Below are 25,292 nucleotides of genomic sequence, written 5' to 3' on the forward strand. Positions count from 1 at the left end.
GGCTACTTGTGTCACTTTTGCTCGCAACTTCATTTGTTTCTTTTTTGCTCTAAGTTTTTTTTCGTTTCATTTATCGGCAAAGAGTTCAGAAGTTCTTTTTTCATTCTATGGGTGTCATATATTTTGCAATTTCAACTGCATTGAACATTTTTTTACACGGAAACAATTACAAATTTTTCCTCTCGTTCTTAAATTGATGATCGAATTAACAACAACAACAAACTTACAGGAAACGATGTTGGAATCTGATGATTCTGAGATGGTGGCAATAGAAGCGAAACACTTAATCCATCATTGTTTGGTTTTTCGTAAACGTATCCTTGTGGTTTGGCAGTTGCGGCCAGAACCAAACACGAGATCACAATAAATGTTTTCATTTTAATAGATCCGCTTCGAAAGCAATTTTTTTCTTGGCTTTCAACTTGTGCACGATCACACACTTTCTTTTGCGTTGTTAGTTCAACTCAGACTGATACTTAGCGAAAGTGATCGAGTGGCTTTTATTGAACTTTCATCTACCCTCACTGCCATTTGGATATCATCAATTCGGTTTGACATTAGTCATCAATTCGACTGGTTAATTTGCCTAGTGATACAATTTCCGTTTCGCATCCGAATGATGATGAATTGGCCACACGGTATAGGCGATGGCAGTGCAGTGAAGAGACGACAGAGAGAAAAGTGAGAGAAATGTTAATGCTCTTTCTTTCCATCATGTGTATGTATTCAAAACCATCATCAAACACCAAAACAAAACAAAAACGTTTTCAAATCAGCATAAATTTCACCGAAAGTTCGTTTGTGGCCGTCGTCGATCACGATGATGTCGATCACGCTTTTGGTCAGTCAATATTTTTTTTCGGAAATATCCGCAAAAGTTGTGGGAATGAAAGACAAACACCGATTTAAAAAAAAAAAACGAACGGCACACCAAATGAGGATGTGTGATTCGACGAACGGAACCTAAACGTAAAATGTCAATCAATTTTACAATATCTGATAAAAGCAGTCTACTCGCTCGATTTTTTTGTGTGTGTCTTTTTTTTCTTTCTTTTCGACCAATAAATGAGAGAGATAATCTGTGTGCTCCATTATTTCCGGCACAGAAATGCAAAATAATGGAAACGAGATCAGACATGATTTACATACAAACGATTCGATGATTCCAAAAATGATGTCATAATTAGAAATTTATCGATCGACGGAGCGAGAGCGGTGCGCGCTTAAGTGACGAAAAAGAAGTGAAAACCATCCATTTTCGAACATTTTCAACAAAAATTTATTTATTTATTTATGGCGACCGCAAGCGCGCACACTGCTAATTTATTTCTTTAATTTCTCCCTCTAACAGCACACGGCCACACACACACACACACACAGATGCACGTCAGCCAAACACTTCCTCTCATTTTCAATCATATTCACTTTCATTATTTGGACATTGGTTAATATTGGCCGTATCTTTAGATCAGAATCATATGTTGTGTGCATGATATTTGCTACACGCTCCATCAGATAGTATGACCATCACTTTCTACATAGCCATCAGCAGTAGCAGCACATTTTTAAGCGGAAACAAACCGCTCTCTCATCAAATTTACGTATCGAAATCTCTCATAATGTTAATCGATTTGCAGAAAGAAAAAAACACAGCGTCATTTAATTTTTGATGAGATTTGTTTTTATATATTTTTTTTTCTAACAATTTTTTCTCTTGCTTTTTCGTTTTCTTTCTTGCTTTGACTCACTAAATTTTAAAACAATCTGACTACTGCGTTCAATCAATTGTTTTAATTTCACGCCTTCTTCCATTAAATAAAGAAACAAAAAAAAACAACAATAATAAATACTGAGTAAGTCAGCGTAAAACAGCCTAGATTAAATAATTATCGAAATTATTGTGGTGGCAGGTAATTTTGTGGTGGTGCTGGTGATGAAGCGGCTGGAATGCGTGCAAAGTCGATTGGCAGTGGTGAAATGCCTGCGTTTGCAGGTGCTCTGCTTGGTAATGGTGCGGGTACTGGCAATGCGTGTTGCTGCTGTTGTTGTTGTTGTTGTTGTTGTTGATACTCTTCACGTTGTGGTTCTTCTTCTTCGCGCAATAAAGCTTGAGCTTCCTTTCCTTCCAACGCTGGGAATTGAGGAGCTTGCGATGGCTGTTTCGATCGATCTCCAACGACAATTGCTTCGTTAAGTTGATCGTCAGTTTGTTCGGATTGCTGTTGAAGAGATCCGTCTCCGTTTTGTTCGGCTTCAATTGGTGTTTGTTCGGTTTGAGCCTTGTATTTGATGAAGAATACTTCCGGTTTGTCGTGTTTAGTTTGCGGTTGTATGACTTGAGTAATATCTTCTGGTTTCTTCACCAAAACGTATACAATGGTTTTGTCTTCGCTTTGTTGTTGTTGAATCAATGTTGGGCGTTGAACATTTGGTGACTTGATGAAAATAATGTTGTAGCGTTTTTTATTAGCCAATGCTGGAGCGACTGCGGGCAATTGTTTGTCATCTTCTTCAAAACCAGGTGGTGGTACGTGTACTATACGGAAGTAAAAGAGTCTATGATTCAATCATGATCCACTAATAGCATTACAATACAAATAAAAAAAAACACTATATTCAAATGAAAACGCATTATGGAAAACCAAATTGAAAATATATCGCGAAAAACAATCGCGTCATGAATTTAATTTGTTATTCTCTTCAAAAGATAATGTGTCATGGCGTATTGAATATTCAGCAGATTTTTTGCGATAATAATTTGATCGTGTCAGTTGCCTTTCTAAAGCCATATATGATGTAACATTCACCGGCAAAATGATTTACATTCGTAAGAGGAACCTTTCATTTTTTTCTTGACAACAAACTGATTCCAATCACGACTGATCCACAATTTTGGAATGTTCAAGATTTTTTTTTTTGTCTACGATCAACTCGAAAGTGGGCTTTACGCAACAAAATATGAAAAATATCAGAATAAAAAAATATTTTTACCATAGATGTGTTTTTGAATGGTTGTAAATGGTCCTTGTTGTTGTTGCTGTTGTGGTTGGCTTCTTTGCCGTGCTTGAATTGGTTCTGGTGCAATTTGTTCAATTGGTAGTACGTTTTGTGACTGATTTGGACCCGGTAGCTGTTGTGGCTGTTGGGCTGGTTCATCTTGCTGTTGGAGTGGAAATTGTTCTTGTTGCTGCTGAGGTGGAAATTGTTCTTGTTGTGGCTGTGGTTGTAATTGTTGTTGTGGTTGTTCTCGTTGTAGCTGCTGTGGCTGTTGTGGTTCTGCTGCATATTGAGCGTCGTCTTGTTGTTGTTGTTGTTGTTGTGGTGCGGCTGACGGTGATGGAGCGGCCGGTGCAATATCAGCAGGATTTGGTCCCATTGTCGATTGAATGTTGAATGAATCCAATGTACCGCTTGTAGTGTGTTGTTGACCGACGGCCTGAGGCAATTGTGCTGAATATTGTTGCAATTGTGCGAAATTGGCATTGCTGGCGTAGGAAGCGCCAACGTTGAAAAATTGTGATTGATCATAGGCGGCTCCATTTGAATAGGCTTGTGGTTGTGATTGATATACTTGTGGTTGTGCAGTAAATCCACTTAATCCGTTGAAGGTCGTTGCAGGTGTTGGCTCTTGTTGAGGAAGGAAACCTTGACTTGGTTGGAATCCTCCTTGTGTTTCATACGAAGCGGCTGTTGGCAATGGCAAGGCCAATTGATTTCCGGCCGTTTGCTCTAGAGGTGCACTTGCGGTTGAGTATGCAGTCTGTTGGAATTGCGTTTGATCGAGTTGAGTTTGACCTGCACTTGCATACGACGATTGTTCCAGTGGTGATGGACTGGCTATTGCGTATGAGGCTTGTTGCAATTGAGCTTGACCTGCATTGGCAAATGACGATTGCTGAAGTGGTGCTGGACTAGCGCTTGGATAGGACGCTTGTTGGAATTGAGTTTGATCGAATTGAGCTTGGCTTGCACCCGCATACGATGATTGCTCAAGTGGTGCTGGGCCCACCGTGGCATATGTAGCTTGTTGCAATTGAGCTTGACCTGCATTGGCAAATGACGATTGCTCAAATGGTGCTGGACTTCCGCTTGGATAGGACGCTTGTTGGAATTGAGTTTGATCGAATTGAGCTTGGCTTGCACCCGCATACGACGTTTGCTCAAGTGGTGCTGGATTGGCCGTTGCGTATGAAGCTTGTTGGAATTGAGTTTGGTCTGCGCTTGCATATGCAGTTTGTTGAAGAGGAGCTGCGTTTGCACTTGTATACGACGTTTGATCGAATTGAATGGCTGATTGGCCAGCGCTTGCAAATGCGGTTTGCTGTTGAAGTGGTGCAGCTACAGTCGGATATGATTGGTAATATTGACCTTGGGAAGGATATGCTGCGTACGATTGTGGTTGAGTGTACTGAGTCTGTGGCACAGCTACTGCTGTGGCAGCTGTTAGCGAATATTGTTGTTGTAATCCACTTGTTTGATAAGCCGTCGGTGGTTCATAATTATATCCACTGTACTGTGGCTTTGCAACAACCAAACACACAACAAATGATAACACCACGAATGCACGCATTGTTTTACTTTTCACAGACACCGAACAAGACAAAAAAAATCCAAACAGAAAATAGTTATCCACTACAGTCGTATAAAATGTACTCCACCCTGATTATCGTTGGTTTGGTGTTGTTAATCCTTTCGATGGAAACGAATGTTGTGAACTGACGACAAATCAAATGAACACAACGATTTTATACCAGCTCCTTCATTTCCCACACACCGGATGGACGGCATTACACAATGCCCTAAAACTATAACATCAAAAATTGCACTAAAAATACACACTGTGTGTGTGTGATACCATACGTAATTTAAATGACGGTGACCGTTGTTAGGATTGGTCGGTTTTTGTTATCTCTGTGTGTTTTCTTCGCTGTTCATTCGATGATAATATACCAACAAACACTTGATTGAAAATAAAATGAAGTCCAAATTAATTAATCAATTGATTACATTAGCATTTTTGATCTACTTTACCAAATGTTACGTGAAAATGTGCGGCAATCGCCGCCACCAAAGCGTTTCAGTGCATTCCGCTTTTATTGATATATTCATTTGTTGAAGAAAAAAAAAACGTAACACGATCACTTAACAAAACAAATTCAAACAAATTCAAACGACATTCACTTGAAAGCGCTAAATTAATCACATGCAGTATCTCTTCCGCCATGTGGAGATAAAAAAAAGACGACAATATTGTGTCATTGAAATGCGATCGGCCGGCCAAGATATCGCGTTGGTAAATTAATTTTATCACGTTATACGTAATGAAATGTGAATGCACTTTTTTTTTCCATTCGTGGAAAATTCGATAACCATGGTTAGCTGCATCCTCATCCAAGCAACAAACTGATCCATAATAGATAAGAACATCATGTAAGTCAATAGACGAGCACACCAATCGTCCAAAAAGTGAAATGTGCTTCGATAATCTCGTCCTCCAACCAAAAAAAAAAAAACTTTTTACAGCTTTCAATCAGTGGAAAGGAATTGCGTATAGTTGTCTTTATCGATCAATTAATCAATCAATCGAGGAATTTTGCACTACTTAAATTGTTACCCAATCTTGTGGTGGGTGGGTTGGTATTTCATTTTGCACCCTTTACTTTTATTGACACCAAAAGATAAATAGAATGACAGAGTTCATATTTCATATCTCATTTTTGTTGTTGCTGTCATTTCCTTTTGACTGCTATTCCTTCTTCGGTAATTTTGATTGAATGCCTGCAATGATCATTTATGGTTGTCAATTATGAATAACGGGCCCATTATATGGGCCTATGTGTTAAAACATATGCCTATTCTCTGCTAATACCATTATTAAGTTAATAGAACTTTCAATTTTCATGTCCCATTCAACCTGCCCAATTTGAATCACAATATGCGACACATTTGACGGTGATTTTTTTTTTCTTTCGTTGTTGAGACGCTTGGTTGTCAATGCCATTTGGGCTCGAACGAAGATCTTCTCTTCGACGAAGATGACGATTGCTATTATACGTATGACGATGAGAGAATCGATTTGCATTTGAATTGACCGTATGTTAAATGAGCTAGACAACGCTGTGCATATGTATTTTTTTTCTGTCAAATTTTAGTGTTTTAGCATGGAAACTTCTCGCATGTAACGCTTGATTTTCGCTAGCACATTCAAATTAATGCAAACGCTTTCTCTCGAAAAAATCACCGATTTTTCTTTCTTGTCAATTCGAATATCGTTCGAATGCCACCATGCAAAAATGTTCAAACATTCAGATTGACAGGTCATTGGTATTTTTTTTCCTGTCGTTCACTCCTCAAATCAACGAGGTCAGAGAAGGCTTCTTTCTAAAATAAAACATTCAATTTGGTCGTGTTTTTTTTTAATGACCACCTTCGCCGTCAACATTCGTCGTCGTTCCATTTTGAATGGACGGTCGTGTTGATTTGATATTGTGCATCACTTTCAAAATGATAACGAACAGCGACAACTGATGTTTCAGTTTATCGGCGTATTCGATTCGATCCAGTCGAAAAAATCGAATAAAAGTTTTTAGTTTGGTGATCGTTCGTTGAATGAAATCAAATATTTTAGTGATAATGCCGGCTGTGACAAAAAATAAGCCAATTGTGAATATGGCGGACGCAAATAATTTTGGACAAATTTTTTTCAATTGTATTTCGCATTAAGTCATAGATGTTGCAGCTACCGGCATTGAATTTCCAAGTTTATTTCAAGTATAAAGAATTCAATTAAGAAACATTTCGTTTCTATCATTATGTAAGACAATCAATGGGAGAAAAAAAAAACTAGATCAGGAAAAGAGTTCAGAAAATGTCCAAATATTTTACATAATAAAGTTATAATGTTTGTTACGCATACGATTCCCCCTTGAACAATTTTAGCAAAGATTTATTAACTATTGTTTTTGTTTTTTTTTCCGGTAAATTTTTGTCAAAGCATGCCCCATTTAAAGATTCGCAGAGAATTTGCTAAAGGTGAAAGCATTATGAGGGGATCATCACATTTAAACACTTCTTTTTTTTCGTGGTTATAAATTGGTTGACAGTCGAAAAGGAAAAAGAAAATGTAAGCGTAATCAAAGCCGTCGCGCTTGCGATCAGTATCATCACACCATAAAAATTAGCCAATCGAATGAATACGATCACGAATTTTGTCGGGCAATAACGAAATTCACTAGCAATCACCATCAAGGCATCATCATTGAGAGCATACATTTTTGTCTGACGGATAAACGATTTAACTTTTAACAGTTAGAAAGTGACCGATTGACATTTAACGCACACCTATCTTACCCAAAACAAAGCATTAACAAATAAATTTCGATAAATTGAACCGTACGAGAAAGAGATACGATTTTGTGTAAACAATTGATTTGTATGTCGATTCGGAAATTATCATAAAATTGAAATGGCAAACCCATTCATAGAAAGTAGTAAATTCTTCTTTTTTTTTCCTCTAATGAAACGCATTACGATTAGATTCCGCTAGATTTAAGTGTTGCTCATTAAATTATCTGCAGCAAGAAACAGAAAAAATAACACAGCAATAGAAATGAAATGGGGAAAAAATAGATATTTTGTAATGTGTTGTTGTTGTTGTTGTTTCTACGATGGCATTTGTGTGGCTTCGAAATACCATTTGAAGAGACGAAAAAGAAGAAATGCAAAATAGGCTGTAAATACAATTACAGCTAACAAGAAAATGACTATCGCTTTCGTATTTATGGTTACTGTTTGTCGTATTGAAAATGTATTTACGGGTGAAAACAGTCAGTTAAGCTATTTTGTTTTTATTCGTCAGGTAGGCGCTTCATTCGACGACGACAACCACAATGGCGAACGACGAAGACAACGGTGACGAGACGATAGCAAACGGCCACCATCAACAAACGCCAAGAATATTTGCAATTTCAATAAAATTGGCATTTTTACTGGCATCAGATATGTATATTTTCCATTGACCGAATTGATTTAGACATATAATTGCCATCAATGTTGCACTACGGTGCTGCAATTGATGATCGTTTACCACCAACGATTTCGAGTGAAAATGTCAATATTTTCAATCGTTGCATTTAATTTGCGTAAATAATGTGTCATTTTGGCCATAACAATAAGCGCGATATGACCAACGTAAAAATGGTTATTGCTTAGAACGATATTGACAGAGGTTGCAGCAGCAGCAGCAGCAGCAGCAGCAGCAGAAACGGGATTGATTTAACGATTTCGTTTGGGTAAACGTGTGCATTGGATCCATTTTCACACATTCTTTGATTTATTCGACGATGATGTGATAGTGTAAACGGCTTAGCTGTACTTACTTTGTATGCATATTCTTTTTACGACTTCGGTGCATGGGAGGTGAGTGCAGCATGCACACTGAATGAACACACATCTAGGTACATCGACACCAATAATAAATATAATAATTACCCATAAATACGCGCGCGACATGGCTTCGCTACACCATCCATATTTGTGGACACGCGCACGCTCATTTGCTCGCATCAAATTACATCTTCGATGTCAATTGCTTGGCCATTTAATTTCCGTGGTTTTGACACTAAATATCAACAACACTTGAGGTTTATTATTAGTCATCTGCACATCACACACTGATCTTCTTCTGTTCGTTATTCACGTGTATGAGCTCGCTCGTTCGCTTGCTCGCACATACAATGCCAATGACTTTCGATTACGTAATTTAGATTTTTGGATAGTTCTCAAACGACTAAATTTCTTACCATTTTCGGGCAATTGTCGTGATGTTTGGTCTTTTGCTCTCGTCGTTTGGTCGTGCCGCCAGAGGAGAAAAAAAACTCAAGCAAATATTTGGAAATTGTTTTTGAAGAAATGGCGATAAATTTATGCATATTGGCCTTGTTTATCGATCGGTTTCTTTGTAATGGCTTATATGCTCTCCTAGTTTTCGGTGTGGAATTTGGTATTAAATGCTCCTTAAACTTTTTTTAGCAAAATAAAACATTCATTTTTTTCTGTTTTTTTTTCTTCGCGATTTATTTCTGCTTCGGTTTTGTTTTCAGAGATCACTGTGCGCGCGCCATTGAACGAATTCTTTCAACATTCTAGCACTGTTAAATTTGTTGGGTGTTGAAAACGAATTCCTTTATACTCCAATTCAAAAGAGAAATGAGAAATTATGAGCTGCTTTTTTTCCCAGTCGCTCCAGTTTTTGAATTTACGATATTATGCCACATGTTGGCCATTAATTTAAATGAATATTTGAACTTCCCTCTCTTCCTCTCTCTCTCTCTCTCTCTCTCTCTCTCTCTCGCTCACTCGCTCGCTGCAGTTATAGTCATTAAATAAAAATATGAGGAACTAAGCGTTGAAATTTATGAAAAGTTTTGCGACCTTTTCAGCTATACGATTCACACGTAATAAAGCTAAGAAGAAGAAGAAGAAGAAGGACAGAATGAAAATATATGGGAATGGGGAAAAAGTATTTAAACCAACATGTTTCAGCACAACCAACTAACAATAATTAGGCAAACAGATTGTTTCATTTGATGCAAGGATTACTATTTTTTTTTCTCCGTAGGTTTCGGCAATTAAAATTGTCACCAAATACGATATGATATGGAGGAGCACACACTACTTTTACTTCTTTCTCTTTCTCTTTCTCGCACACGTTTGTGTTAAATGAATATTCGGATGCAGTGACAAAATGCTTCCTTCGGGCCTCACATTAAAAGGGTGTGTGCTGTGCAGTGTGCGACCAAAATGAATTTTATAAATGTCAATGTTTTATCCATCGCTGTTCATTGAATATGTTGAATGGCATGGGTTACACACATGATTCTCGTAATTTAAAAAAAAAAACAACAACGAATATTTACGAGGTGCGAAGGCTTTTGCGTGCGAATGCGCCTTTCTCACAAGAGGGAATAAAACACTCATTCGAAATAATCTCCATGAAAATGCGTTATTTTATTTGATGTGGAGGTGATGACGTATTTAGCATTTTATAGAAAGGTCACTGCTTTTTTATTGTGTTCACATCATGCTATTTGAAATGCAATATTGCTCACTCTTATCTCGTTCTCTCTCAAACTCCCTTACTCCATCTCTCTCTCTCTCTCTCTCTCTCTCTCTCTCTCTCTCTCTCTCTCTCACACACACACACACACACACATCAAACAGAGTTCTTTTTCCGTTCTAGCCCTGAAGTACAATGGTAAAGCGTTGAGTATGGAAATTAATGCAGTGAAAGTGAAAGTCATCGTTAGACGTAAGTACAAAACAAGCAGGCAACCAACTAACCAAACCAAAATATATGCTGTGGACACACACAAATCAACGAGGCGAAATATCTTAAAGAAAGGACTCTGAAGAGTTTGTTTTGCGTTTGTGATCAAAGGGAAAAGATAGCGGGTGGAACGGCAGGCAAGCAAGTAGACAGACAATTTCGAGTGCATGCACATTGGGGACGAAGCTACTTGCTCTCTTATTCGCATAAATGCACTGTCTGAATCGATAAAGCATCGTGCATGCCGGTAAAGTGCGACGGCTGCTACCGCTGCCGTTTCTGCTATCGCCTATGTACACCAATGTAAATTGTATTTCAAATTCGAAAAAATTTCGCTTCCCTTTCGGCGCTGGTAAATAAAATGGGCTGATTGCCAAATAAAATTCATTCGCGCGCTCTGACGGTAGTGATTCACATTGGAAATTTCTTTCTGATTTTCTCTCTGTGTCGATCGGTTCGTTGTGCACATTCGCCTCGCAATTTTCCGACGAAACTTTTCGGAACGGAGTAAGTGCTCTTCAGAACTAAGAACCGAATTTACTCATGTATCGTAAGTAGCAACACCAAAACATTACGGCAAACGAACATTTACAATAACAAACACAGCAACAACAACAGCGACAGCGACGACAACGACGATAACGGCGTCACCAATACAATGGCGCGTGCCTTTCTTGGTGTAAGTGCGCAAATAATCGCGTTGGTTACCATCGTATCGTTGCTATCGTCGCTGTTGCCGCCGCTGCTGCTGCTGCCAAAAAAAAAAAAAACGAAGGGAAGCCACCGAAGAACGTTCCGTTCTGTTTGGCATTCGTAGTGTAGCCCGTGTGTCTTTGTATTAAATGCTAACGTGAATTTGTATTGATGGCCAATTCATTCACAAGTGTGTGCGACGCGGCTAACTCACATCGTCTATAGGCACATACATCCATTGTTTGTATATTACATCGACGACAACGACAACGACGACGATGTCACACAAGCGAGCGAGAGGGCCACCAATGCTTGCCAGTTCACACTTGTGCCATTCATTACTTTGACTTTGTATTTACTTTCATCGCAAATGCAAAACGCCGTGCGTACAAGTGAATTTATATGTGCGTACTGTGTTTGCTTGCTTGTTTGTTTGTATGTGTGCGCGCGTTTATATCTGCTTAAATCACATTTCACACAGCTTTTGCTCATAGTCTTGCGTCTAAGAATACGCACGCGACACCCTCAGCACAAAGAAGCGTGGAAAATTGTTCATTCAATATTCATGTTTGTGGATTTAAAAGGTTTCTTATATACTTTTTTTCGATTAAAATTGTGTCGGTTTATCTTGAATTCAGTCTTTCAATTTTATTCGACAATTCAGAAGATTTTTATTTCAATCGTCAAAAGAATCGCACATTCGTTTCTCTCGCATTTGCACAAACCTATAAATGTGTATCGGTGTTGATCTGACGGTGTCAGTGTGTATCGTGCAACTATACTTCGCCATGCCAGTGTCAACAAATTCGCCACGCATACACTCTCGCTGGCCGTCGTGTGTATGTATTTGTGTACATACGGTTGTTCTGAACCGCAATACATACAACCCAAAACTCGAATAAATAAAAATAAATCTGAAGGAATATTTCATTTGAAATCAGTTTCTGGAGAACATTTCGTCGGATTGGAGCCATTTGCGTTGTCGCTACCGCGCGTCAAAATAAAAGTACCAAGAATTTAAGAACACAAACACCATACATAAACACAGACACACACGCATAATAAAGTTTGTGTGCCCATAATAATGTCATAAATAAATACAAACGGAGGTAACCCATCAACTCATTCACTCCGCACTCCAACAAACGACCGAAAATTTAACACCATTTTCGGCAACAAAATCGAATAATCTAATTCCGAATGGTAACAGCAAAATTTAGCGAGCAACCGTGAGTGACGCTATTTGTGCTTGATTGTTTTATGTTTTGTTATTTAAAACAGCGAGAGAAAGAATTCTGAATCGATCCAGTGTTTTGATTTTGATTTGTGTATATTTAAATCAATGAACTGATTCGCTTGTTTAACATTTGGTGGCAAATTTAATTGCGATTATTGACTTATTTTACGCTTGATGTCAAGTGCAAATTCAACATTGTGAACGAACAATAAAAATCAAACGATCGTGAACTGAATCGAAGAGACAAGAAACAAGAGAGAAAACGCGCTCGATTGCATTTGTGAACGTACAATTATTAGATGCAGCCAAACAAAACTGACAACAACATATCGATAGAAATTTGTATGAAAGAAGAAAAAATGAACCGTGTTTGTTTACCTCGTTCTCTCTTTCGCGTTATGTGCATATATGTGTGAAGAACTGCCATTCCATCGAAGACCGTATCGATGTGTTGTTTCTTTTTTTCTGCATGCTTGCCAAACCGAACATAAACACACGGTACATGAGAGACGTAAAACAATGTAAAGTTATAATTCAAAATATATACATGTATGAAAAAGAAATAACAGTTTTACGTAAACTTTGAAAGAACGAGAGATATATTCTCAATTCGGAAGAAACTGATGCGTGCATTATGTGTATGTGGATTATTGTGCGTGTCAAATCTCAATAAATCGCATTTAACATCTGAAGAGAGTGTGAGAGAGCAAGTAAGCGATAGCGCAAGAGAGAGAGAGAGAGATGAGTATGAAAGAAAATTGAATCTGTCGTATCTACAATGTGTGAAACAAACTAACAATCGATTCAAGTGCATGCAATGAACGGGGTCAGAAGAGAAGCATAGAAATAAAAACAACAACAACAGCACACCACACAAACAGACACACAATATATGAAAATTCGTCGAATGGATTCCATTCAATGCAAAGAAGTTCATTAAGTGTTTGTTCACTTCAATCAATTCGGTTCATTTGGTGCTATTCAACACACAATTTTCACATTTATAGAAAACACAAACGAAGTAAAGAGAGCGACTTGGAGAGGAAAAAACAGTACATAACACTAAATAAACATAGACTAAATAGAGTTGAAGTGGCAGTAGCCGAACCGATTGAAATTGGTTTTCATTGTCACACAAATACACTACTTCTATACCAAATTCAGTTTGGTGGTGTGTTTTTTTTCGTCTCTTCGTTTGTGGAGCATACTGTACATATCAATATTATTTTGTGTGTAAACAGGAAACAGCGACATAGACATTTCCGAAGGTTTGAAAAACCTTTTATTTTTCTGTTTAAAAAAAAGCCTGAGTCTTATCAAGAATTTCGCTATGTTTGGTTTATCGGTTGTTATTAAAACTTCTTATCGACGGTAAATGAAGTGACAAACGTGTCAAAACTGAACTGATTCGAAAGCAAATAAAATACCGATTCATTGTCTCATATTGTTTTGGAGCGCACTTGCGTTCGATCGTACGTACGTCAGTTGTACCGACTGTCCGTCCGCCCGCCACTGATCGATTCATCGCCAGATAGACAGAGAGACACACACACACAAACACCGGATCCCGAAAGGTAAGACGCATGAATCAACCAACTTATTATATTTTCTAATAAATTTAGCATAAAACGCTGACAACACACTCAGCTAGCACATGGATACGATGAAATGAATGAACGAAAGAGCTAGTCATTTTGTTTCTTATTTTCGCTTTGCACGTATAAAATTGACCGTTTGTAATCTGACATATTAATTTTCGATTATAACATTCCGTATGTCATTATTTGTGGTATAATTGAATGAAACATGAACAGAAAAGGAGATAACGTGAGAGGAAGCAAGAGAGAGAAGGAGACAAAATATGAGCCATAAAAGTGACACAGTTAATTGCACAATAAAGATAAACTAATGAGTTATCGTTCGATATGTGTGCTTTTTTTTGTGTGTGTGTTACTTTTGGGGTAAGCTCAAAATCGCACATCGATTAATTTGCTGATGACAATAAATGAAACCGGCATTGCCACACTGATCCCGTTAAACCCGATTCCAAATGAAACACTTTGTTGTTTACCGCGAAAAATAAAAATAAAAAACGATTTACACACTCACGAAAAAAAAAACTGGATATTTGTTTTTTGGTTTAATCCAAATTCGATTGGTGGTATGCATTGAGCAGCCGAAATCATTGGACATGGCTTCTTGAATAAAGTATGACTAATGCTTATCCGCTGTTCACTGTGACAATATTGCCGTTTCTCTCTCTCTCTCTCTCTCTCTCTCTCTCTCTCTCTCTCTTTCATTTATTCAATATTTAAAGTGTGGCAATTTTCATTCTACCAACACGAAAAAGAATTATGTGATTGAATCATACTTGAAGCCACCACATTGAGGGCTCACATCAATTTCCTCCTCAGCCCGATGTTGTTTTTTTTTTGTTGTTGTTGCTTCTCTCATTTGATGTTTCGGTTTTCATTGTGCCAAAGCACCTATGTGAAGTAGAGAATGAAAAAGTGCTATCCGTGAAAGGCATTGGACTGCTATGGAATTTTTTACTTTAGCTTGCGGTGGGTGTTTCACTGTGCAGCTCTAAGCACCACTTATCATAATATTCGCGTTCCTTTCTCTCGCTCACCCGCTATTTCTCGTCTATTCCACCATGTTTCGCTCTTTTATTTCTCTTCTTTTTTTTATAATCTCTTTGGCGCTTTTTTTCTCTGTCTCTCGTTTCGTTTGTAATACGGGCGCATGTAAAAGAGAGCCACAAACAGGGAATCATTTTAAATATGCACTTTGAATTGAGAGAGAGAGAGAGAGAGGGGGGGGGGGGAGAGTGAGAGAGGGAGAGGAAAAAGAGTGAAAAAAACACGCTAAACCATAAGATAATGGAGGTTGTGTACTAATGCAATGAAGGAAGAGAGTAAAAAATATAGACAAAACCAAAAGTTTCCGGCGCATCACTGCGAAAAGTTAATTGCAATTTATTGTACAATGCATTTTTGAGTCTTGCTAGTGAAAATTATCATTCGAATGCTTGCCGCTCGATGCTGAGGCGAGACGAAAAGTTGTAGTGTAATTTTTGGAAATTAAATCAAGTGTTTGAATTGCTGCGATTCTCAGATTTTGTTGTTGTTGTTGTTTTTCATGCCGGAATTTTTTTCTTCTCTCGTTAAAATTTATATTCTCTTGAAAATTCATTGCTAAATAGTTTCGTGTTGCAGCTGCATCATATGATATAATAGCTTTCAAAAAAGCAAATCCACACTGGCTTTGACGATGGACAAAAAGAATTTTTTTAAATGTAGACCGTTTCATGCAGAGACTATAGACCAAATGACGATTCATGCACTTTATTCGCATAATATTCAATTTAATTCACAGTCAACTCCCAGAAACAGACATGCGATATGCTTAGATTTGAAACCGTTTTGCACAGTCCAATGCATCGCAATGCAAACAATGGTGAATAAACCATGCGAAAAGTGTTTCGACTCTATTCATAGACCACACAAAATGTGTGAATGAAAGTGATCGCGAATGTAACGTATAATAAAACGAAAACAAATATCACACCTAAGATGGAATTCGATGCAGCAACGTGATATTCTTTAATCGTCACGAGTTCATTAAGATTTATTCTAAGAACAAAAGCGAATTCGGAGCATAGAGTATGTTCGTGTTGTTTTTTTTTTTTTTTTGTTCAGCACACACTAGTTATCAAACTGAATAGGATCGCATATTGCTCGTTCACTGAGAATGTTAGGAGTAACAGCGGCAACAGCAGTAGAATCATTTTAGCAAAAATGAGCGTGATACCAAAATAATAAAATGTTCATGGATGAAGATGATTCTTTTGTATAATAGAACCGTTTCATGTGTGTGTGTGTGTGTGTATATGAGCATAACACGACGCATAATGGCGAGAAAAAAATGGCACGGATAAACGCTTTGCACAGTTTCAGACTGAATGAAATATTTTTCTCGTTAAATGATATCACTGCAACTGTTTGACAATGAAGTAGACAGCAGTGTTGTATTCAGCAAATGCTCCGTTAAATAATGAAGTGATTCTGACGCTTTTTATTTCCATAAGTAAATTGCGAATACTCTTGCTATTGATTTGTTCGATTGTAATTGTTGGTGGCATTTGTCTCTTGGCAAATCAACTCGGAATTGTGAGCTTTCAATTGTAGAAGCCAGAAATTAACAAAATAGAAAGCCACATACACAACACATGCATAAATTCGAAATGCGTGCGAAATTAAATCGAGCGACAATAGCGGTTTTCGGTACAAAGTCATGCCTTGAATACAATCCAAAAAAAAGGTGGCATTAGTTGTGATTGCAAGAGACACAACGCTTCTGTGGATAATAAATCCATTCAAGCGTTTACTTTGTCATCTTAATCTTTGGGCAAAGCAAAGGAATGCGACTTTGCATATGTACACACAATGCGGCCTAAGTATACACATACGCACACCGCTCACAGCATACCATAGTACAGTACATTCACTGCCTAGATTACGCAAAAACAAATGAATGCAAATACGGGCTCACGCCTAATGCTATTGTTTTAACTTTGTCCTACAAACTATTCGCACTTCGGTTGATGTTTTTAGTCGAAAGCCACATTTAAGTTAAATTTATGCAGTGAGAGACAAAGATGGGATTGAAAAAGAGTAAGAGAGAGAGAGAGAGTGAGAGACGATGACTGCCATCAAAATCAAGCATAGAACAGCGTAAACATCGTGGGTAATGGTTTCGGTGCTTTGTGCTTTTTAGAGCGGATTGCCTGCTTTTGATCGAATAAGGAAATTCATATGGAGCAAAATACACAGAGAGACTCGATACAATGCTAGCTCGCGTTGTGTGTATGGAGAGAGAGAGAGAGAGTACAATAGTGTCGGTTTTGACGCTAAAATATTTCAACGTAAATGTAAATCTCCATCGGAGCATACACACACACACACATACACACACTCTCTGTGTGTATATTCCATCTTAAGCACCCGGCATTGAACCGTACAATTTCCATCCACCCCGTTCTCGATGTTTATTTATCTATATATATATATATATACACACACTAAAACCGTATATATATATATATATATTTGTTCACGCTAAATTCGAAATGTACATTGTCTCTCAGCTCATACGGCTACTACCCCAAATAAATTTTCTCTATAGTATTTTCGCTTGGCGCGCGTGAAGAAGGCTCATCCACCATGCACATCCAGCAGTTGGAAAATAATGAACGTAAAATGCCAAAACTGTATTTAGCTACAATATAACGGCAGTCATTGCCTTCTCTGCCTCTTGCTCACTCGTTCGCCCACTGACTCACTCCGTTCACTCGTGCTCATACATATTTTATTGTGTATGTACTATGCTGTGTGTTGTGTTTATGCCGTTGAATTTCTACCGTGCATGTGCACACACTTGTGTAAGTGAATAAATGAGTAATTTCTAGACGCTATATCTATATCGATCTCTTATGTTGCCATTTGTGCGTGCCATTAACGCAGAGACGGCTTTGTGTATTGGCTTCACAAAATTTGTTTATCTAAATTTTCGTATGTATGGTGCGAGAAAAAAAACAAAACACAAAAATCCCGTTTGTTTTGTGGAACAGCAACGGTGGAAAAGGGACAGAATGTCAATGGGATCGAGCGTGTGTATTTTGACTATGTGTGTATAGGAACTGTGATTGCACCTCGGTTTGCGTGTATATATGTGTGTGTGAGGCAGCGAACGAGTGAACTTGTATTGGTAGTGGTGGTGGTGGTGGTATACGTTTAACAGTCCTTCTTCGTCGGTGATACTGTTGTCACATATAGCCCTGGTTGTTAAATCATTTGGGTATATCGTGTGCTTCGGCTTCTCTCCGTGCCTTGTGCACAATTTCGATCGCATCTGAACGGCAAGGCAAAAGGCGAACATGTTTCAACGTTGATAAAACCACACACGGAGAGAAAGAGAGAGAAAGCGCCTCATATTGAGCAAAAGATGGTAAATTGCACCCACACTCAAGAATAACAAATGTGCTCACATTCTTTATGTACTGACATATTGCTACAAATACAAATGCAATAGTCTTTCGCACTCTTGCACGCACGCATATACACAGCGAACCCAAACAAGAGCGAGAAGCAAGTAGAAGACGATGACGACGAAAAAAAAAACACGGTAACGTAACATTATGAAAAAGAGAAAAGCGAGTATAGCATAGAGAGCTAAGAAAATGGTAAATATTCCACATTGCTTTTCATTCTTGGGTTTCCTTTACTCGGTACGAAAGAGAAAGGGAGAGAGTAAGAGGAACAGAGACAGACTGGCATTGACGAAAAGTCTCAATGCAGAGGGCAAGTTGCAAAGCAACGTAAAGCGCAACAAAAACATTTGGTGTACACATTTATGATGATGATGATGGTGGTAGCGATGGTGGTGGTGGTGGAGTTGGCGAACAGAGAAAGTTTTTTTTCGGAAGTGAAATGCATGAAGGTTGCCTATTGTCGGCACTGTGTAAAGATATTTTCTCCGAAAAGAGCATACAGCAAACTAAGCAATGAATACGCGATAAGATGATACGATGATGCTGTAACTAAACGAAGGAACAAACGAACGAACGACCAAAAAAAAAAACACAACAGAAAAAATCTTAAGGAATAAACTTGAAAAAAAAAATTCCAATATAACGGAACCAAGTCTCAGATATCTGACGATGAGACACTAGAGACAAGCTGGCTGATTCAGTAGCAATTCCGAATGAAAGCAACATAAAAAAGTGGACTAGTGAAGAAAAACGCCATTCTTTTGTATACTTCTAGAAAATTGTGAGGACATCCAGTGCAAAGATGAAACGGAAAAAAATGCGACACACACTCACAATCACAAACCATCGGCGAAACAAGCATTTTCAAACGACTGGATAAAAGAAAGTTGTATCCAATGCCAAGGAAAAAATGGCTGGTTGTAAAAATGTAAAATAAATGTGCATGAATGAAATGATTTTATTGTCGACAAAGAAGAATTTCCAATTCGTTTGTGTATGTCTGTCTTCGAAGTCGAAGCGCGGCTCTCTTTGTTCGGTACTGTTTCTCTCTGTCTCTTTGCTGGCTCTTTCGCATTTTTCATTCGGCTAAACGAACGGACTTGGTATGTAATGTAAGTGGGTATTTTTCTTTTTCTCTTCTATATTCGGGTGAGCTATCAAAAAAACATTAGAATCTTCATCATGCAGTTCACTCTAGAAAACAAAAACCGACGGATTCAGTTTATTGAACTCGGGCAACAGCAGCAGCAGCAGCAGCGACAGGAATAAATAGAAGGAATCGCATACTACTTGAGCCATGTTCGTGACAAACTAGCGCGCTAGCGCTTGTTTTTTTCTTCCCATCGACATCCTCGATGGTGCACGTTTATTCGGCATTATTTATTTAGTAAGGCAGCCAAATTGAAAGCAAAACAAATAATATACAGGAACAACAAACGAACCAAGTAGAAGGAGCGAGCGAACGAGCGAGAGAGAGAGAGAGAGAGAGAGAGAGAGAAATGAGCGAGCGGGAAAAAAACATGGCGGAAATGAAAGGACAGGAAAACAAATCGTAATGCTATTTGCTTAACATTTATTGCAGCGTAAGAATTACGGTTTGCCACAATTCGGTTTCACCTCTTTTTCCATTCCTTTATCGCATTTTATTTAATTAACCGCATGTTTTTTTTTCATTAATCATAAACGAAACCAATCGCACGTTGATGTGCGACGTGCAAATGAAAACGAACCAAAAATGAAGAAAATTGCAATTTGTCAAGCCAATGCTTCTGCTCCTGCTGCTTCAATCGCATTTGCAAACTCCTCAAGGCACCTCTTCGATTTCATTCTCTTTTTTTTTCCCGTTTCCACCGTTTTCAAATTTTCTAACAAGTTTAATTTCGCATTTCACTTTTCCGTTCATTTCCGCGTGACATATTGATAGCGCATCGTCTGCCCTCCCTCTCGCTCTCGTTGCCGATGAAACGTTTCGTGTAGTGGAAACTTTTTCTTCCTGAATGTTGATCAACTTCTCTGTCCCTGACTCGATATTAATCATGTTTCACTGCGTCAAAGATGTTACAAGTGCAATCGCTTGCACCTTTATGTGTGACTCATCCTTTTTTTCCTTCATATTGCTTCTTAGGCATACAACGAGTATGCTACACAACATGGATAACCATGGTGATATGGGGGCCCTTCTCACTCGTGATGCTGCTGCTGCGACTGCTGATCAGAATGCTCAAATAGGAGGATACAATTTTCCTCACGAGATGAAAACGCTCAATGAATGTGAAGAAAAAAAAAACGAAGAATGAAAAGAAGAAAAAGAGGAAGAGAAACGTACTACCGATAAAAGTGCCGGCAGCTAAGCACCGTATACACAATTTCAATGCCGAATATGGCAATGATGTAAAATGGCAGGAAAATTAAGCTAAAAACACCACATAAAAGTGAAATCACAGGAACATCAAGAGGGTGGTAAAATATAATCGTTCAATTTCAATGCAGTTCGGCGGGAAAATGTGCTGCTGCTGCTGCTGCTGCTGCTGCTGCTGCTGCTGCTGTCGAAATGAACGTACACACGCATCACCAATTTTCTATAAGAAGAGAATTTCAACAGCAATTGAACAGAAAAAAACACACAGAAGAGAAAAGAATTGCGCACGAAAATGACAAACATATCATCAAAAGCAAAGGATGTTGTTCGATTAAGCACTTAAAACTTAATGCTGCTTTTAACTTTGAACAAATTCGCTTTTTTGTAGCCAAACGTTATATGTCCACATTGATTGTCCTTTCAACGATATATTTTTTTTTTTGCAATCATCGTCGTCTTCTTCTTCTTCTCCCTTTGCAACTGTATATTTGTAAATTATTTGAAGCTTCCGTTTCGAGAAAATTTCTTTCTCTAAACATTATCAATGACAATGAAGTGATTGGAAAACTTTTCGAACATTGAAAATAAGAAGAAAAAAATCATCAACAACATCCAAACCGATTCGATGCGAGCATTTTTCTTTCGTTTCTGTCGTTTTTTTTGTCTGAATTGGAGCAAATGATTCGAGGGAATTCCGGTATGTGAATGTCTGTTGCAGCGTTGAATGTGTCGTTTTTTGCCCCATACTCAGACCATCACAAAAATGTTTGCAGAAAGAAAAATCGAAAATCGATAAAGAAATAATTTACATGGTTTGCTATTTTTCTCTTTTGCTCTCTCTCACTCTCTCTCTCTCTTACTCTCTTTCTCTCTCTCTCTCTCTCTGACTCACACTCTCTATCTCGTCCCATTCCGTTCCGTTCACATTCTTGCCAGCCGTTATTGGCTGCGTGGTTTGTTGGAAATGTCACGTTAGAATTTACAAGAATAAATAAATGATCTTCGAATGGAATAAATTTCATTCTCGTTTTGGCATGTATACCTCACGCGTCTGTGACACTAATGTCATTGGTCGTTGTTCAAACTCCATCTCTCTCTCTCTCTCTCTCTGTTCTGTATAAGTGATGAGCGTCACTCGCGCGACCATGGCTATTTCAGCAGCCGTCCGTCGTAACCGATTTGAATGAAAAAGCAATCATTACTGGGACTTAGTGACTGGATTGCAAGCGAAGCGCGCACCAGCATCGTCATTTATTAAATGTGACTGACTCATCTTTGGGGCTGTCGTTTTCGTTGTCTGTCAGCGGAAAATTTGGTATGTAAATGCGAAAAATGTGATTATGCGGCTAAAATCAACACACACACACACCAAGCCACTTTATTTTCACAAGGCTTTGGTTACGATTGTCTACAGCATTGGCTGTATTTCTTGCGCGAAAAAATTTCCTGGCATTGCTTCGAAATGTTCCTCAGTGTCGGATTTATTTTTCTGTGGCTGTTGTTGCTTTTACACCCAAAAGTGGAAGGATAGCGCGCGCGCGTTTGTGTACGATTTGGAGCAAAAGACGAAGAAAAACCCCATAAAATTTTCGTATGACACATGTCAGAATAAAGTTGAAGAAAAAATCCTACATGCAACCATAACTCATCGCCAAACTCAAGACAGTTTTCCGTTGTATACACTAACGCTTCAATTACAAACTAAACACCAAAAATACACACACACACACACACACAGTCAATGCAAAGCAACAACACGCAGCTAAAACGCAAGAGGATTTTACGCTGAGATAGATGAATGTGGCGAAAATAGCCAAGAAGAAGCACACAGCGCGTGTTTCACAGAAAATTGTTATTTGCGGAGACAAGACACACAAAACGACACTCAGGAGAGACGGAGAGAGTGAGAGATGAAGAGTTAAAAAGGAACAAAAAAAGAGGCAAACAAAGAAACGAACGAACAGCAAAACCAGAACCACCAAGCAAAAACCATTTTCGAATCACATAATGAACGCTTTTGCACTAAAGAAATTTTCATCATTTATTTCTCGATGACATTTATTAGCTGTGTTTTTCTGTCGCTCATCTCGGTTTGTGCTCTTCTCGTAAACAGCACTAATTACAGTCGGAATTTTTTGGATTTCTTCTTTTCTCTCGTTTTCTCTCAAACGCTGTCTCCTCATTTTTTGCAAACATTTTTTTTCTTTCTGGTCTCTTTTTGTCGTACAACAACCTGCAGTTTACGTTTACCCTTCGTCGCTTAAGTCAATTAAAACCGAACCGAATAGTTTTTTTTTTCGTTTTTACTACGTAAAGGGAACGTTTTCACTTTTATTGATTGTAAATTTGAATTACAGCAAAATTTTCAATGTTGACACAATAAATAGTTTTTCAGTTTGCATGCAGCAGTAGCTGTGGCTAGAGCAGTATATGCGTTGGTTGAAATCAAAAAACATAGAATATCCATTAAGAGTACAACGCTACGATGGCGTACTTGTGTCGATGGTCTGTTGTGGTTTTGTTATGGCTTGGCCACGACATTTTTGCTTTCAAACAACAATGAGTCCATTACTCTATTCAAAAAAAAAAAAAAAAAACAACAGATTATATGCATAAATTCTGTGATTTTACTGAAAAGCATACAAAGTTTTACTCATATACATTTCTGAAAGGATGTCCAAATGATTTTACTGCAACTTTAAAAATAATTATTATTATTATCTGCAGAAGAAAATGAACTGATTTTCAAAACTTGACAAAGACAATATTGCGTCTATAAAGTGCCGTCTGCAGCCAAAATATGGCTGATAATAAGAACAAGTTCAAAGTAAATATTAATGACTTTATTGCTGTCCTTATTCTGACCCTTTCTTAATAAGCGACTTTGAAGCTTTGAATTTCGAAACTGATTTCTGCCCAAAAGAATATGAACTATTTTTTTTCAGTATGGCAAGTGTTGGAATGTAAAAATGTAAAAAATTCACTTTTAGAACTTTGGCACATGCTCTTTTGTACAACGCTATGTACAATTTTGCGAAAATTGGTGTTCAAAACGTTCTGCGTCTGTGTTCAGAGGTAAAGATTGTTGACTGCATGAACAATATAGACATAAATGCATATATACGCCTATGAAATGACCGAAATATAAGCATTGCTGTATTAAAACGCATAAAAGGCGAGAAAATACCGATTAACGAAGTATAATGTATTCTGGGTAACACAATACCGCCGGCGGTCAGACTGCCACTGGTCATTCGGGCACACACATACACCGACGCACAAAAGATAGGCGTAAGTGAAAAGGGGAGACACACCGAGATCGAACTACGGAGACCCAAAGGGAGCCAAAGCGCAAAAAAGCGAGGCAAGAGTGTGTGTGAGAGAGAGAGACAGAGAGCGAGAAACGGCCAAACAGAAGCTATCCGAGATACTAAGCGCAAAGATCATATATTATACCGATTTTGCATAATTTTACTTGGGTGTAATAAATCATTTCGAATCATATTCTATATTCTCGTGAACGCATTATAATAAATATTCTAGGAGAAATACACCATGATAAAAATGACAATGCCAAACAAACAAATGGCGCACAAAATGCAGAAAGTAAAGAGGAATAACCGAATGAAAAATAACATGCTACACACGCCATATGAACCAATGTGTTCATCTTCCCTTTTTTTTCGACGACTCAAATTTCCGAAAACGAAATGGTTTGATAGACCAACAAAAAAGCTGACTGCTTGCCTCTTCGTGTCATTCGAATATGCATATAAAGTGTCAAGTGTCAAAATTAAAAAAAAAACGATATAGAGGAAAAAAAGATTCTGTTCGCAGCTTTTTAGTTTGCAATGTTATTCAATTACACGGCCAAAATGATGGTTTGGTTTGGTTGGTTGGTTGGTTGAATGGATCTTCCTGCTTGATAAATTTCATCCGTGTTCATATCGGCGGGCAAATTGAATGAACTCAGAACGGTTTGGAAATATTGGGAACACCACATCGTGTGGTGTGTGTGTGTGTATTTTATTGAGTTGAGGTGGCCCGGTCACCATCATGTTACATAGAAATTTTTGCTTCTATTATAGATTTACAACACTAACAAGCATAATGGATTTCGACATTAATTTGGATTGAGTTTCACTGAGCGATGCCCACGGTGGATGGTGTGATGGTTGTCACCATAGTACGCCATAGCCATCGTGTCACATCATGTTTCAAAGAAGTCTCATCATGCAGTTTAATCAATCAGCATACAATAAAATGTCAGCAAAACCGCCTGATCATTTATTTTCAGCAGTAGCAGCCACTGCCATGGCAATAGCAGCACATCATGTGTATGTGTTGATGTTGCCAAAGTGTCACATTCATGCATCAACTGAAATTTGCTGAAATCATCATTTCTATGCCTCCCAATCATAATAATGGGCGAGAAAGATAGGAAAACTGGCTGCCACTTTTTCGGAATGGGAAAACTGTTGAAAACTTTTCATGGGATCAATGTCAATTACATTCATATTTGTCTCCCGGTTTTTCTCCACAGCTCTCTCTCTCTCTCTCTCTCTCGTTCTCTCTCGTTCTCTGTCCCTTACATTCCCCATTTGGCCCTTTATTTTATTTCTTT

At 38.1% G+C, this 25,292-nt stretch overlaps 3 protein-coding genes across 8 annotated transcripts in view; 1 reads left to right on the forward strand and 2 right to left on the reverse strand.

Annotated features, from left to right (window-relative positions):
* Positions 1-1,748, reverse strand: part of LOC129576527 (glycine, alanine and asparagine-rich protein-like) — a 9,475-nt gene extending 7,727 nt beyond the window's left edge. The window contains exons 1-2 of the mRNA XM_055461749.1: positions 1,704-1,748; positions 228-586 (exon numbers count right to left, since the gene is read on the reverse strand). Of these exons, the coding sequence (XP_055317724.1) occupies positions 228-377 (150 nt within the window). The 5' untranslated portion in view covers positions 378-586; positions 1,704-1,748. The remainder of the gene's footprint in view (positions 1-227; positions 587-1,703) is intronic.
* Positions 1,749-1,895: 147 nt separating this feature from the next.
* Positions 1,896-4,570, reverse strand: LOC129576529 (putative uncharacterized protein DDB_G0271606). Its single transcript, XM_055461750.1, has 2 exons — positions 2,992-4,570; positions 1,896-2,536 (listed from the first exon to the last, which is right to left on the reverse strand). The coding sequence occupies exons 1-2, from the start codon at positions 4,568-4,570 to the stop codon at positions 1,896-1,898; spliced, it is 2,220 nt and encodes a 739-aa protein (XP_055317725.1).
* A 6,721-nt stretch (positions 4,571-11,291) lies between these two features.
* Positions 11,292-25,292, forward strand: part of LOC129576907 (frizzled-2) — a 51,612-nt gene continuing 37,611 nt past the window's right edge. For 2 of the 6 annotated variants that reach the window (XM_055463022.1, XM_055463023.1), the window contains exon 1: positions 11,942-13,831. The gene's annotated coding sequence lies outside the window, so the exon portion shown is untranslated. Of the gene's footprint in view, positions 13,832-25,292 lie in introns of all 6 variants that reach the window. The other 4 variants (XM_055463025.1, XM_055463019.1, XM_055463020.1 and 1 more) reach the window with 4 other exon arrangements.

The sequence above is a fragment of the Sitodiplosis mosellana genome, unplaced genomic scaffold, assembly GCF_009176505.1.
Source record: "Sitodiplosis mosellana isolate CC-2019 unplaced genomic scaffold, AAFC_SMos_1.0 Smas_scaffold_6191, whole genome shotgun sequence".
NCBI classification, from domain to species: domain Eukaryota; kingdom Metazoa; phylum Arthropoda; class Insecta; order Diptera; family Cecidomyiidae; genus Sitodiplosis; species Sitodiplosis mosellana.

Excerpts from the sequence above, each read along its gene's own strand:
- LOC129576529 (XM_055461750.1), bottom strand. The coding sequence starts at position 4,570 with ATGCGTGCATTCGTGGTGTTATCATTTGTTGTGTGTTTGGTTGTTGCA. Across the intron at positions 2,537-2,991 it reads CATTCAAAAACACATCTATG|TACACGTACCACCACCTGGT; the intron begins GTAAAAATATTT and ends ACTTCCGTATAG.